The sequence below is a fragment of the Danio rerio genome, chromosome 15, assembly GCF_052040795.2.
Source record: "Danio rerio strain M-AB ecotype USA chromosome 15, GRCz13ab, whole genome shotgun sequence".
Classification (NCBI taxonomy): Eukaryota; Metazoa; Chordata; class Actinopteri; order Cypriniformes; family Danionidae; genus Danio; species Danio rerio.
The window spans coordinates 22,979,332-22,995,596 of NC_141035.1; the positions used below are offsets into that span (position 1 = coordinate 22,979,332).

The 16,265-nt window shown below is 35.7% G+C and overlaps 2 protein-coding genes across 4 annotated transcripts in view; both read left to right on the forward strand.

Annotated features, from left to right (window-relative positions):
* The window catches only part of LOC147833651 (uncharacterized), a 734,785-nt gene that overhangs the window by 251,860 nt on the left and 466,660 nt on the right, over positions 1-16,265 (forward strand). The window lies entirely within an intron of this gene.
* The window catches only part of plekhg2 (pleckstrin homology domain containing, family G (with RhoGef domain) member 2), a 63,468-nt gene that overhangs the window by 14,700 nt on the left and 32,503 nt on the right, over positions 1-16,265 (forward strand). For 2 of the 3 annotated variants that reach the window (XM_087284086.1, XM_087284085.1), the window contains exons 2-3: positions 754-831; positions 10,372-10,778. In XM_087284086.1, the coding sequence (XP_087140212.1) occupies positions 783-831; positions 10,372-10,778 (456 nt within the window). In that variant the 5' untranslated portion in view covers positions 754-782. Of the gene's footprint in view, positions 1-753; positions 832-6,686; positions 6,937-10,371; positions 10,779-16,265 lie in introns of those variants that run through there. The other variant, XM_087284087.1, reaches the window with a different exon arrangement.

Consider the following 16,265-nt stretch of genomic DNA (forward strand, 5'->3'; position numbering starts at 1 on the left):
TTTATTATTATAAAGCATTAATATTAATAGTTACCATTACTATATGCATGAATAATAAAATATACATATGTTTATTTGAAGAGTTTATTAATCATTTACTAACTCATTCTGAATGATCTTAAAAGCCACCAACTACTTTTAAATACAAATGCTTTGAAAATAATGCAATACTGAATTTAGTAAAGTAATAAAGTATGAAAATACAGTTATTAAGCACATTTCAAATGTGCTTATGAGTCAAGAATAGAGTGTTTGTATCTGTTCTTATAAACTGCTAACATAACATAGAGTTAGTGCTTAACAGATAATGAGTTCACTATTTGTTAATGCTTAATAGATGATTCATAGTGTGTAGTTATTATAAAGTGTAACCCATTTTTGTATTTTGTTATTTTTAATTTTCTTTTATTGCTTTTTTTATTTTTACATATTTTTTCAAATAAGTAATTGATTAAATTCAAACTTTTTATTTTTTATTTTTAATAATATAAACGTTTTACAGTCATTAATTATTTTATTTATTATTTCTACATTTTTTATTCTGTATTTTATATCAATTTTTTTCTTTTAGATTTTTATTAAAACATTATACATTTTCTTGACTAATCTTCATTAAATGAGGAGCTATTTTAGTTTTTTATTTATTTTATTATTTTTACTGCTTATGTTCTTTATTTCACATTTGCCAGCTTGCACTGCGATATAGACCAATTGAAATTGATTCTGTTTAATGCTCCAGCATTTGTTTTGCAGATTTCTGCTTTCTGTGATCCAGTCACACCATGCCTGAAGGTGCGGGACGCAACAGCCAGAAAAAAAACAGCAACCAAGGTCAGACGCCAATCAAATGATATCAGTGTTTGGAAATCTGAGCACGATTACGTAACATCCCAATCAAAAATATAACCGGCAGGAACCGTTCATTCATGCTCTGATTTGACAGTTTCTTTGTTAACTGTTTTGGTTCAGTTCAAACCCACAAACCAAAAGCCTGAGAGAAAAAAAAAAAACAACAATGACGAAAGATTTCTTTTCCAAAATATTGCAAATTTTCAATGGAGATAAGCCATCAAGCCTGTCCCAGATAGGAGTGTCTATTAGAAAAGAAACGCTCGCTGTTATCAGGTTCAGATTTCAACGCCCTTAAGATATTTTTGGACCTCTGCCTTTTTTACAAAGAATGGTTGCTTACATTATCAATTCAAACAAACTAAACACGACTGTTGGAAATGTGCTGACAATCGCAGTTGTTTAGGGCTGGTCACCTCTCTTTGGATTGGACTTTCTAAACAATTCCTGATTGAACAGTTTCGGATTTGAATTCTGCATTTTCTGTCATATAGAGTATGGACTATGTCAAGTTGCTGTCGATATGATATACATAACATAGCTAAAAAGCAATAGATCACTCTTAATTCATATACAGCTATGGGGAAAGATTAAGAGAGCACTTGAAAACAAATTTTTGTTGGATTGAATAGCAGCCTTGTCACAATAATCAATATATTGACTTATCGCACAACATGTGAACATGTCCTCAATCAATTTTTGGTGATGCAGTATATATGGCCCATACAAAAATTAATTCTAGACACATTTCAGCTGATTGTGCAGCCTTTCTATCTCTGTTGGAGGTGTCAGTGACAGTATGGGAAAAATAAAACTCTATAGTTTTTACTATAAATTACTATAGTATATTTTCATGTGGGTGCCTGATGAAAGAAAATCCAATGCGTATTATTAAATTGTTAAAATGACTAAAATTGAATGTAGGATTCTCAAGAATAAAATATTATGTGTTCTTTGGAAGAGTGTACTTGCATTATAATGCCATTGTAGTGTCAAAATGGTCTTAAAATGACAATAATATTGTTTATCACAATCAATTTTGATGCTAGATATCGTACCACAAAAAATTAATTTTGTGACAGGCCTACTGAATGGATCTATTAGGTATGGCTTTGAGTAAAGTCTTAATGTTAGTTAAGAATTAAAGGCAAAATCTTTACAAAAATGTGATTCAAATCTTAATGTTTATGAGTCTTAAAGCTCTGTTGATATTTCTTTCCACTTTCAAATAAAAAAGTACTGTCATTTAGAGCATTTTGTTTCAGAAATGGGCAAATTCTAAAGTCACACTGCACTTTTCGCCTCATATACTTCCATTCATACGCATGTGAATACGACAGACTGAAACGCAAGTTCGTCAGACAAGTTTTGCAGTTTGATTGCAAAGTTCAAGGCTGGTAAACTTTAACCTTTGAAATCTCATCACAAAACTGCATGAGAAAAAAAACAAAAATTAAAACATGACTTCACTGTACAGAAGTTCAAAATCTAGAGCAGAGATGCCCAAATTAGGGCTCGTGCATGGGCCAAAGTTGGCCCTTGGTAATTTGGACCGCCATCCCATTTGAGAAAGTTTTTTTTCTTTTTTTTTTCTTTTTTGGTAGTTTGTTTTATTGTAGAGCTCCAAAAAAGCAAGCTGAAATTAAATGTTTTAATTAAATGTTGTAAATAAATCAGATTTAATTAACACACTGTGACTAATGGATAGAAGACTGGTGCAGCTTTACAAGTGTATTCGGAATTGATCTCCATTGTTTAAAAAAAGAGGAGTTATGTTTTTACTGTAATAAGTTCATTAAATAAAAAAAAAAAAAAAAATAATATATATATATATATATATATATATATATATATATATATATATATATATATATATATATATATATATATATATATATATATATATATATGATTAAAGGTATAAATTTAATAAAAATAAATAAACTAAAAGATTACCCTTGGCTATTTTATTGTAATAAACTGCTTGGTTGACCTACTTATGTAAAATCAGCTCAAACAACAGCATTCTTCAGATTTTTTTTGGGACAACTTAATTGTTTTATGTTTAATCCACTTAAATATTTCAACTAAATCAAGTTATGTTGGAACAACTTGAATGAAATGTGTGGAACCCTGCCCTTTTTACAGTGCAGTTTGGTATATTTACCTTCGGCCCAAGTTTGGTTTTTGACCCTTCATAAGAAAAGGTTTTAAGCACCAATGATCTAGAGCAATTGCTCACTTTTTTGTCTAAACATTCTGTTTAATCCTGCCCGGCTGCCCCTTTTTGCAGTTTCATACGACAGAATTTTGCACGCTCAAACTCCAACATGACTGCAGCATAAGTGATATTGCTTTCTTAACCCCTCTGAAGATATTGTTTGATTTTGAAATTGATATGGATGTCTACAAACAAATATAAACATATTCAAAAAGATGATTCATCTTTATTTTGAATCAGAAAGCTCTAAATGTTGGTTTGTGTATGCATAAAATAAAAGGTGTGTTGTTGATATTAATTTTAGACAACACAATAGCAATAATGTAGTTTTAACTACTGACTAAATAAGAAATATATTTTTTTGCTGGAATTTTTTTGCCTTTTAAAACATTTGGTTTACATATGGAATAATGACATACATTTAAATTATGACATATTTAGCATAACATAACATTGTGTACATGAAAGGAGGAGTACGGAGAAGATGAGAAAAGAAAAAAGGGAAGGAAATTGCACAATTCCAGCAAATCCCAAAGAATACTCTGCCGGTCAAAAGTTTGGGGTCAGTAGGTTTTAAATGTTTTAAAAAAGCTTATCCTGCTCACCAAGGCTGCATTTATTTAATCAAAAATACAGTACGAGTTGTAAAATTGTGAAATGTTATTGCACTATAAAATAACTGTTTAAAAGTAGTTTAAAATTTAATTTACTTATTTATTCAGGTGATTTTAAAGATAAATTTTCAGCTTCATTACTCCAGTCTTCAGTCACACGATCCTTCAGAATACACTCTAATATTAATTGTTATTATTATTATTATTATTATTATTATTATTATTGTTGTTATTGTTATTTAGATTTAATAAATGCCACCTTGATGAACAGAATAATTAAAAGAATTTAAACTTTTGACCGTTGGTGTATATGATTGTATTAAATTGTCCTTGTGCATTTAAGCAGGATTTTAAAGGTCATTTTTTAGGAATTATCTATTTTTTCTATCACAAAAATGTTGTTATTTTAATAATTGTGTGTTTGTTTATTTGAAATCTGAAAAATGTTATCAGATGGAATAAAATAAATAATAATGTTTTACTCAAACCCATAGGCCTACCTAGAGTAATAAATCCACAAAATTTTCAAGTGCTTTCTTAATATTTTTTCTTAATATTTTAACATTTGTTCACAGCTGTACAGTCAAACCCTAAAAAAAACAAAGGTCCTGGATTTTGTAGTACTGAGCTCTGTTGGCATGTGATGACTGAACAGGGTTACCAAAAAATAAAAACAACCCATGGCAAGTGGGTAAAAGTAGGAGAGTTACTTGGCAACCATGTGGCTGGGCTCTGTTGAGCTAGTATAGCACCTCTAGAAGGAAGTGCCTATGTTTGGTTTCAGCGTCAGGTGCAGACTGGCACAGCAGCACACAGGAAGCTCGAGCACCCACATACACTTATGTAGATAAACACTCACTTGTTGAGCTCAGATTCCCTCACACTCTTACTCTGTGAGTCATCGCTGTTACGCAGCAGCTTCTGAACTCTTCTAAGGGTTGGGGTTGTCATTTCTACAAATACAGGGGCATATCAGACTTTTAGTAATATGTTGTGCTCATGTTTAGGCACTTTAAGAGATTTTTAACCCCCCAAAAAACACAATGAAGATATTTTGAAGAATGTTGGAAACCACTGGTATCCATTGCGTTCAGCAGTACTTAATTAGTTTGACTATGGATGTCAATGGGTTAATCAGTTTCAAAATATTATCTTTTAACCTCAACAGGTGAAAGAAACTGAGCAAATAGGTTAAGGGTGTGCAAATGAGGAGTAAAAGTTATTTTTGGGTGACCCATTGAACTATATTAACTTTGACAACATTCAATGCCAAGACTACAAAACAGATAGAATCATGAGGTAAATATTAATTGCTTGATTGATTTTGACTTTTAAAAAAACTAATTAAATATATGTTATTGTGTAATAAAGGGATTGTTTACACAAAAATCTAAATTTACTTACTATTTATGCACACTCGAGTATCTCCAAATCAATATGAGTTTCTGTATTCTGTTTAACACAAAATAATATATTTTAAAGAAACCTGAAAACCTGGAACCACTGACTCCTGTAGTTGGAAAAACATGTTCTATGGAAGTCGATGGTTACAGGTTTTCAACTTTCTTCAAAATTTCTTATTTTGTGGTCAACAGAAAGGATCTCTAAAAGGTTTGGAACAAATGGAGGGTGAGTAAATGATGACAAAATGTTCATTTTTGGGTAAACTACGCCTTTAATATTGACAAGAGTTTTTGGTTAAACTATTTTGACATTTTAGTGTCTACTGAAAATCATGTTAAAATGCATTTTGGTCATTATTTTTGACTTACAGAAAAATAAATACATAATTAAATTTAAAGAAAGAAACAAATGCTAAATAAAACTGAATACATTCTGTCACAAAAACACAAACAAACAACATCAGCAAATATTTAGCCTTTTGTTGTTTTCATGCATGACCCATATGTACAGTACATCATTCACAATAAAGTTTGGATGAAGATTTTTTTAAATAATTTTGAAAGATAACAAGGCTGCATTTGTTTTTAAAAATGCAATAACATAATAATATTGCAAAATATTATTGAAATGTATTACTATTTCTTTTTCTATTTGAATTTAAAATCAAATTGTTTCCTGAATTTTAGATAATAATCTTTTAGTTTTGATAAAATTGATGCAATCTAGTTGTATTAAAAGTATTTATTTAAAAAAAAAAAAACTGACCCCATACTAGATATGTGTATATTTAGCAGGGGTGACCTTTGTGGTGTCATCAATCTTGAGCTTTCCGTTGTAAGAGTACCAAGATATGGGAGGTCAGCTTCTTCCCCATAAATTATTTCTGTTTATCTTGTTGATGTCATCAACATTCCTATTTAAGAAATATGTTATGTTGAACAGGTATTCTGAGTGAGGAAATGGGTAAATCTCATACATATGACCAGGTTTATATTTTATAAAGAATGCATACATGCATACATACATTACATACATAATACCAAACAAATTTAAATGGTCCTTTACAAAAAGGAATTCACCTGGATTGTATACATTTATTGATACTTCACAAAAAATGAAAATGGACTTACCCTCAGTGATTCTAAACCTTTACTGTATATGTTTCTTTATTATTTTGAACACAAAAAGAAAGCTGGAAACCTGTAACCATTGACATCCATAGTATTGTTTTCATTGATATCAAGAGTTACAGGTTTCTAGCTTTCTTCAAAATATCATATGTTGTGTTCAACATAACAAACTCAAATATTTGAACAAGTGAAGGATGAGTAAATATGACTGAATTTTCATTTTTGGGTGAACTGATCCTTTTTCTTTCTTTCTTTCTTTCTTTCTTTCTTTCTTTCTTTCTTTCTTTCTTTCTTTCTTTCTTTCTTTCTTTCTTTCTTTCTTTCAGCTTTCAAACTTAATACACACTTATTTGGAGGTTTCTTGTGTTGTTGTCTTGGTTTTAAATACAGAAGGGCTCTACAGTATTTCCCGGCAAGAAAAAAACTGACTTGGTTTTGCGGCTTGCACACTAATACACACCTAGACAGGATATCCTTCTGTAAGAGAGAAGTGTGTGCATACGAACAACTCGCTTGCATCTTTTGCACACATCAGATACGGTGCGTGATTCCTGTCAGCTTTACGACTGATGAGGTCTACAGTTGTTCGGTTTCTGCTGGAATAAGATTCAGTTCAGAAATCATAGGAGACCTGATGTCTGTTGTAGGAAATTGCTCAAAATTAGCCACCAGCGAGACGACACAATTCCCAGCAGTGCTGCAGCGTATTGCGGATCAGGTATGTGATATCTGTCTCTTGGCTTTCGCTCATCTGGACAAACGTTCTCTACAGACCTCCGTAATCTACAAAACAGGCCTGTTTCTCTGTTAGCCGAGCCTTGTTAGGGCTAAAGAAAAGAGCTGAGCGTGCACATTAGATTTCTGACAGAAACACCACAATTACTGGAACTTATAACGGTAGATGTATCCCTGACTAATAATTTATCACAATTAAGATCATTTTAAGGTGTCTTTTACATTATTTTCTTATGTCATTATGAAAATTTCGCAAGGAAATGAGCTCTAATGTATTATTTCAGATCTCTGAAACAGCTGCACAATTATTCTCTTTTCCATTTAGAATCATATAATTACGAAGAACAGAATATGTGTGTTGGCTCATGCACACATTCATCGGCTTAATCTAGAGATGCTTCAGTTTTGTTGGACATCCCGAGCAATTTATCAACTCTAATTCGTTCAGTGTGCTCTTTAAACTTAATGACGGGGATAAGAAAATCCATTGGGATGAGGTTTAGGGTGAAACACTCCCCTGCATGTGGTTCTTCTGTGCCACATGAAGGTTTCCGTCTTCATGCCCAAGTAGTGATGGAGATCGCTGCCTGTTTGCTTTCGTTCCAGAGGATGCTCTGGGTTTACATTGTCACACTTCATGCATCTGTCTGGATGAATTTATGCTGCTCTTTGAACGTGCTCCTGCACCCAGCACAGCTGATCTCGAGATCGGAAAGCAAAGTATGGCTGGCTGTAGATGATTTCACAAAACATTTTTCCTCCTTTTTTTTAATGTGCGACTGCCGCCACTGTGGTGCTGATCTTGGACTGTGGCCAGCAGAAGATAAACACATGCTTTCATGGTCTTTATGAGTGTGTTTAAATCACATTTCAAGCAATCAATATTACAGAAGTTGTGTGTATGAATGGAGAAAAGGCTGCGAGTGGTTCCAGCTATCGCTCAGAAGAAAATTTGATGGATGAAAGGCAGACTTGGCGAGGAAGCGAGCGCAGAGAGTAACAGTTGACTGCGTCGCCCTGCCTGCGATGTCAAAGGAAATGGAGGATTGTTCATCTCAGCTCTGTAACTGGGCCACCATTGTGACGAGCACAGCTCAGCATTGAGTGTTGAAACAATGCCCGTCCTCACAGTGCTCTGTACCGGCCGGTGTTCGCTTGCCTTGACGACCAGACTGTTGTGTTCGGCTTTGATACGGCTCTTTAGGCAGAACGCTGCTGCTGTTTTGTTTTAGATGTTCTGGTCGTCTGAGGGCACGGCTGATTGAATGACTTCTGTGTTCTCAGGCTTAATCGTCCAGCAAATTGCAGTCAGGAAGTTGTGATTTTAGTTTCCTGTCTATACGGGGTGTGTACGGCACTGTTCGATTGACAGCCGCTGTGGCTTTGCTGCAAACTAGCGTGTTGTAGTTTTGCAGAGTCACACCTTTGAGGCAGGAAGGAAAATATTTGCAGGAAACACTTTGCAAGCACTCACAGTTTGTCTTTGTCCTTAAGAAGTCTTATCTGTATAATTACTAGTCTTTCACACTGCTCTGGTGAGGTCTTACTTCACTTTGAAATGATGAAATGGCTATCCCACAGTCCTGATCTGCTTGACCCAATTTGGTGTGTGAGATGGCTCATTGTCCTGCACAGAAATTGCTGACTGATTGAGCCATAAAAACAGGAAAGAAGAAAAAGAATGATGCAAAAGTAGCACCTGATCAACATTTGCATTCACTCCTATATCTTGTACGTACAGTATGCCATGTATCTGTAGGCTATAATGTTGAGTTCAATCCAAATGCAACAAAAGTTGACTTATTTGCTCTTGCATGACAAATGCAATTGAAATTAATCCTACAAGATTGGGGCAAACATGCTTGTCATTCTGTATCATTCTAGCCACCCGCTGGAAATTCACTTCTGTTTACACACATGCACCTTGTATGTAATCTGCAACTGCAAAACCTTATTTTGCTTTTGTTGTGAACCCAGCTAAAGAGGCTTAACTCCTGGTACAGCAAACAATTCCAGCTGCAGTGCTGTGCTGTTTGCCGATTGAGATGCAATGCATTATTCTGTTCTCATTTTATTTGTTGTTGGGGTTTTTTTTTTTTTGAGGACGACCATCTTTTTTGAGCCTTTAATGAGTTAGTTACAGTACATTTGAAGATACAAATGCGAAACCTTTTCTTAAAAAAAATTTCAATGACATGAATTTAAATTTTTAATGACACTTAGCATCTGAACTCTACATTTGCAAAGATAAGATAGAATATCTCCGATGTTGAATGATCAGCTTCTTTTGCTATGACTGAAAGGTTCTTGCCTATTACCTTTATCTACAAAACATAATGAAATAAGCTTAAAACTGCTGTTTTACTCCTGTTAGGATACAGTAGTAAGCTGTGATCTTAAAATTTAGGAAAGTGAAGTATGTAAAATAACAATATTTTAATATTGGTAATATTATATTATTCATTCATTCATTCATTTTCTTTTCGCCTTAGTCCCTTTATTAATTTGGGATCGCCAAAGCGGAATGAAACGCCAACTTATCCAGCAAATGTTTTACACAGTGGATGCCCTTCCAGCTGCAACCCAACACTGGGAAACACCCATTTACTCCTATTCACACATACACTACGAACTATTTATCTTACCCAATTCACCTATATCGCATGTCTTTGAACTTTAGGGGGAAACCAGAGGACCAGAGGAAACCCATGCCAACACAAGGAGAACATGCAAACTCCACACAGAAATGCCAACTGACCTAGCCGAGGCTCGAACCAGCGACTTTCAAGCTTTGAGGCGACAGCTCTACCCACTGCACTCCGCGCCGCCTGATAATATATATAATATATTTATTTCTAGACACAGACAAGTATGAGCACAGTTGAGATGCTTTTAGTAAGCTATTTTCTGAAACTTAAGGTTAAATTTAAAAGCAACATTATTGTGATATTTGATTTTCTTACTGTTTATTTATTTTACATTTAATGACTTTCTGTATAGGCTGCACGGTGGTGCAGTGGGTGGCACGCGCGCCTCACAGCAAAAAGGTTGCTGGTTTGAGCTTCGGCTGAGTCAGCTGGCGTTTCTGTGTGGAGTTTGCATGTTCTCTCCATGTTGGCGTGGGTTTACTCCAGGTGCTTTGGTTTCCCCTTTCAAGTCCCCAACAAGCCAAGCTAAATTGTCTATGGTGAATGTGTGTGAATGAGTGTGTATGAATGTTTCCCAGTGATGGGTTGCCGCCGAAAGGGCATCTGCTGCGTAAAACATATGCTGAAATAGTTGGCGGTTCATTTTGCTGTAGCAACCCCAGATTAATAAAGAGACTAAGCCAAAAAGAAAATGAATGAATGGATGACCTTCTTTATTGTGTAGTGATCATCCATATAATCTAACTTGTTTCTGTTTATTACTTCTGCAGCTGCCAAGCGCCCCTCCTCTGTGTCCTCGCTGAGTGGGATTGTGAGCCGCATGGCCTCCTCAGGAGGCGCATCCCGCGGGAGCTGCACCTCCGTTAACACAGTGTGCTCTGACAGTGACCGTGCTGCTAGTCTAAGCTCCTCTGCCTCCTCTGCCTCGCTGCAGGATGGACACTCTTCGTCTTCGTCCTCATCGCTCCCCTACGGAGCAGTGCCAGCCTACCCTGGGCCACAGCATAATGGTTCTGATATCAGCCTGGACCTCACCCCTCTCTCCCTGCTGGCGGGAGCCGGTGCCCTCTCCACTTCCACAACAACACTGCCCAAACTTACTCGCCTGGAGAGGGTGGCGTTAGAGATACTGGAGACCGAACAGGCCTATGTGAGGGACCTCAAGAGCATTGTGGAGGTAAGGGATAGACATATCGTCACCTTGGAATTATAAGGTTCTATCTGACATTTTTGTAAAAATTAAGTTATTGACATGTTCTTTTAAAAATGACAACTTATTTACATTAAGGGATGTTTTTTTAATAAGTTGTTTACATTTTAAGACTTTTTTTATTTAAAAAAAGCAAATGTTACACACCTATTGTTAGCTATGGAGCTATGGAATGCAAAAACTTTGAAGCTCAACATCTTAAAATCATTCAGAACGCAGATAGAACCTTATAATTCCAAGTTGATGATATGCTGAACTCTGTTCCTACTGTGTTTTATATTGTAAAATCATTTGTGCATACAATGGAATTTGTAAGATACAGTATTTAATTTCTTCATGGGTATAAATGTTATGCAGTAGTCGTTCTTAATTTCCTTTACCTTGGATAGGTTACCAAGCCTAAAAAAACTTGCATTATTTACTCATACCCATTTAATTCTATTTGGCCCTGTTTTTGGCCCTACATATGAAAAACTTTGCATATCTCTGCTCTAGATGAATGAACTAGAGAGTATCTACTTGCATTAGGTTGTAGAAACCTCAGAGAACAGCTTAGTAAGTACTTAACAACACTCTAGAAACCACCCAAAAAATCTTAGGGTGCATCTAGCAACAGTGTATAACAGATTCGCATACAATTTAAATTGAATTATTTAGCAAACACCTTTAACAAAACAAATTCCAAATTCTTGAATTGCTTGGGTTTGTAATTTTAGGTCCTGGAATTTAACATAGCTGTTTATTTAAGCGGTGAATATTTCAATTCAAAACACAATTTCACATTTAAATTCAGTACTTCATATTCAATTTCCAAATTTCACTACCAAAATATTCAGTTCTGTTTAAAAATACTAATTATAATATTCAAAAAGCAATATTCAGCTCATTGTATTTCAGTTCAAAAAATCACTTCCATAAATTCAGTAGCTCAAATTCAACTGTTAAAATTCGACATTACATCCGGGAGCTGCAGGAAAAGCAATAGATTGCAGATAGCAGATTCAATTCAATAGCTTGCAGATTACTACTTCACTAGCAGGTGTAGATGGAGCAATGAAAGATTTTAGTGAAAAAAGCTAATAACGGCACAAAGGTAGCATGTGATATTAATATCAATGTCTTGGACATTATAAGTAGGCTAATAAAAGGATAATAAGTAGGCCTAAAATGAGTGAAAGATGTTTTTGACATTTATATTTGCCCTGATGTAATGAAAGCCAGCTGGGGATCACGTAAACCTCATTCCTCAGATCTCAAGAGGTGATCCAGCGATCCTTCACCTCCTCGTAGAGCGTCTCGCATTCTGTTATCGAGCTCTGATTGGCCACCGGAGCTAATTGTGGTCAGTGTGTTTGGTGTTGAAATATTGGCTGCATCCAAAACCGCCTACAACTCACTAGGTACTGCATTTGAATTTAAACATACTACTCAACCGTTAGAAATATACTTAAGTATGAATGTGAGCAGTATATTCTGACGCACTACATTTTGTACACCATTTTGTCATGGTCACGTGACCTACCTGCGTCAGTTGCGTTGCTTAACTTCCATTCATGAATTCTCTCACAGGGCATCATGGGATAGCGCAGCATGCATTGGATGCGCTCTTCAGAATCTCACCCAGGTACTTCTCGCGTATTGATTTTTAAATTCTATAAATTCGGACATACTACTCGGCTCACATACTGATTTCAACGTACTATATAGTATGGAAGTCTGCGGTTTCTGATGCAGCCACAGAGTTTTGAATTGTGTTGAAATTGTGTTTTGAATTAAGATATTCCCATCTTAAATAAACAGCTATGTTGTTAAAATGAAGGACCTAAAATTACAAACCCCGGCAATTCAAGTCATTAAAATGCAAGCAGTTGTTAATTCGATGTATTATTTTTTTCAGTTAGTGCTAATCAACAGTTTTTTTTTAGGTTTGTTTTTACCTTTATTGATAGGACAGTGGAGATTGACTGACAGGAAAGTGTGGGGAGCAAAGATAGGGGAAGGATCAGCAAAGAAATCGAACTCGGGTTACCGCGAGCACTTGGGTGCTATGTCGATTCACTAACCACCAGGCTATTAGCGCTGACATTCGACAGGCTTTTTATTTCAATACTTTTGCCATTGATTTTGTTCCATAGAAATCTGAGTGTTGAACTTGCATAGGATGACTTTGAGTGCAAACAGAGTCTATGGTACTGTACGTATGCTATTATCTCTTCTGGTCCAAACCCACCCAGGTGGTGTTGAATTCCTTTGAGCTCTAGGATTGCTCAGTCATGGAAACTCATCCAGATCAGCATTTCAGCCGTCATTTCTGTTCACCCGTCGCCCACCCCGAATTAATCCAGGACTTTGAATATAACCGACAGAAGAGAAAGCCAAGCTCTCTCCTCTTGCCAGCGGCGATTTAAAATGTGATCATTGTGAGATTCTGTTGTGCCATTCATCACACATTCAGGTAGAGCAGAGGAGGTCATGGCACTGGATGAAAGCGGAGATAAATTCAGACTGTCACTTCAAACGCATCTCTGCGCTGCTTTTCGCATGCACAGCGCTGGTCCAGGACAATGATGAGGCTGTTGCTCAGCATTTCAAACGTTACACACAAACAAATCTGAGTGTACTGTAAATATAAGAGACTCTTTGTGGATGCTTTTCAACACAAAATATCCTATTTCCAAGCACAGGTTGCTGGAAGATCAGACCTCCACTGTGACCTCCAGCAGGGGTCATGGACATTCACAAGCACATGCTAGGATTTTACCCTTCCCTTATCTCTTATTAGTTGAATGGTAGTCACACTTCCGGATGTTTCCAAGTTGAAAATCACTTAACAGCCTATTCTTATTGAAAAAAGCATTACTTTGAAGCTGTAAATCACACCTGTCCTTCAGGTTCAGAACTTTTTTAACTGATTTCAAGGGGCTGTAAGGGGGAGTTTTTGCAGATCCTACAATACTGTTCCTTTTAATAAACAGGGATGGATTAAATGAATCCAAGGTAGCAGTTTGAGCTATTTAAGCCAATTTGAAATTCTACAAAAGATCTTTTTTAATGGCATACTCTCATTGTGCTATCCAAACCATGGCCAGGCGCATTTCCCGGTTCATTTGACAAGTGTGAGAGCTCCGAATTAGGCTCATGCGCGGTTCATTGGCCTGCCTTGGCACGGTTGGAAAACATGTGCCAGAGTGTGGTTCGGTTGGGCTTTGGCGTGGTACACTTGTAGTGTTGCTGAAGCGTGTCTGAGCCCGAAACTGAAGACGCAACATCACTTTTAAGGGACTGTTTCATATAGATTTATGAATAATTTTACTTCTCAATGAACACGACCTGTCATAGTTTATTAAAGATGCAAACCCCTCACTGCACCTTCAGCAAACCTCCTAATACCTGCAGCACGTGGACTTTTATGATAATGTATAAGCGTAATGATCTGTTCGCCCAAATATTTGACTGCATGTCACTGCATCAGAAACGGCTAAAATGATATAACTAAAGCAATCTCCATTGTGCCAAGCAAGAGCGCTTCTCTTCCTTTTTTTAAGAAGATATTTATGGGTGATTTATCTATTTTTAATTGTATTTGCTAAACATTTCCAATCAAAGGCATAACAAATCTTACAATAGGATATTCACATTTTAGCATAAAACATGTAAGTAAAATAACAAAGATAAGAACAAGGCGGGTATCATAAAAATTACCACATAGAAAAGGAGTTTAGTGGGACAATCACGCTTCAGCGCGGTTAAAGGCAGCTGTACCTATTGTGAGCACACCCTCAAATGAATGCTGTTCTTTTACTTATATTTGACAATATATTCTTTTATTTGACATATATTCTAATGATGGGCTCCACAAGATGAGCAATTCCATTTTTTTTGTATGATTTCTTAAAGATTATTATATATTGAAGTTATGTTGCAGAAAATTCAGCCTTGCATCACTTGAATAAAATAGATTTTTAAATGTATAAAAAATGGACAAGGTATTTTAAATAAATAATATCTGATAAAAATGTATATTTTTACTGCATTTTCAAGCAAATATATTTGGTTATTTTAAAGATTTGCTTAAAGTAAGTTTAAAAAAATTTTACATAAATTTTGTAACATAGGCTCATTCTGAAAAATAGCATGTGTGGCTGAATTTCGGCTTTAAAATGAACGCTACTGGGCGGTATGACGCTGTTCCTTTTCGTGTTATCAGCTGACCGCTTATCTGTATGAATGAGTTTCCTTTGTGCTACCAGTTTGACCAGTTAGCTCGCTATATATGTCGATGGACAGGAAGAGAGGAGTTGACCATGATGACGGGTTTCGATTCTGGCAAAGAAGGGTTCCAGAAAGCGGGTTAGACAAAAACAGAAGCCAAAAAATAAAATAAACAAGTAATTAACAGGGTGAGAATGTGGTCAAATCTGAAAATGTGGTAAAAATCAGGTGAGGGCTTTTCTTTTTCTGGGTTGCTTTTTAAAACTGTCGGTTGGGTTTATGGAGGTGGTGGGCAGGTCAATCAGTGCTTTTGAAAACAATATAGGTTGGGATTAGGGAAGGAGGAGGGTGGGTCAGTTGATCAGTCAGTTAGCCTGCCAGTCGACAGCGGCCTCTGGTCAATTTACGCAAGAACACCAGGCGTGAATAGCACTCGTGAAAAAATTTGAGATCTAAAAAAGCATACACAGCGGCCTCTGGTGGATTCGCAAAAAAAAAACATTGCTCCTGCAACATATTTGGCGTTCTCAAGAAATGTACATAGAATTACGTTAATAAAATGGGATGCAATTTTATATCCTTATAAAGTAAAGATTCAGTATTAATTCAGATTAATCAAGTTTTTAAATGTGACTTCCATTATTTTAAATCGCAAGAACTTATAAAAGTCTCGTATTCAAGGTTTAAGCTTGATAATAAGTTAAAAATAAATGATCAGACTTGGATGAATGACATAACAACATATTTTGCATAACTACAGTATTTTATCATTTAGAAAATGTACAATGGAACGCTTCATAATGCCTCAGGAAATAAACAATAAATGTTACTGGATCCAAAGTGGTCTGTTGTTCTGTTACGCATTGTCATGTAATGCAGATGAGGAAAAACAGGGTGCAGATCTAGATGCAGCATTTAACATATATTTGATGAAAGACTATAACAAAACAAAACAGAACAAAACAAAAACTAAGACAAGGTAACAGACCAAGAAACACACGGGCTTCATAAGAGCAACAAAAAAACAACAAGAGTGGAACACAAACTGCTACATGTAGCCCTGTCATTAGTGGGAATGAACCACAGCTGTGTATGTCTAAATGACCATCAACTGAGGCAGGAGAGATTATTGCAATGAATCCTGGTAGTGGTAGTTCATGTGGTGTGTGTGTGTGTAGTTCCCCAGCCATCTGTGTATGTTAGAGTTCTAAGTTCATCACATTTTGGGGCCTTTTTTTTCAA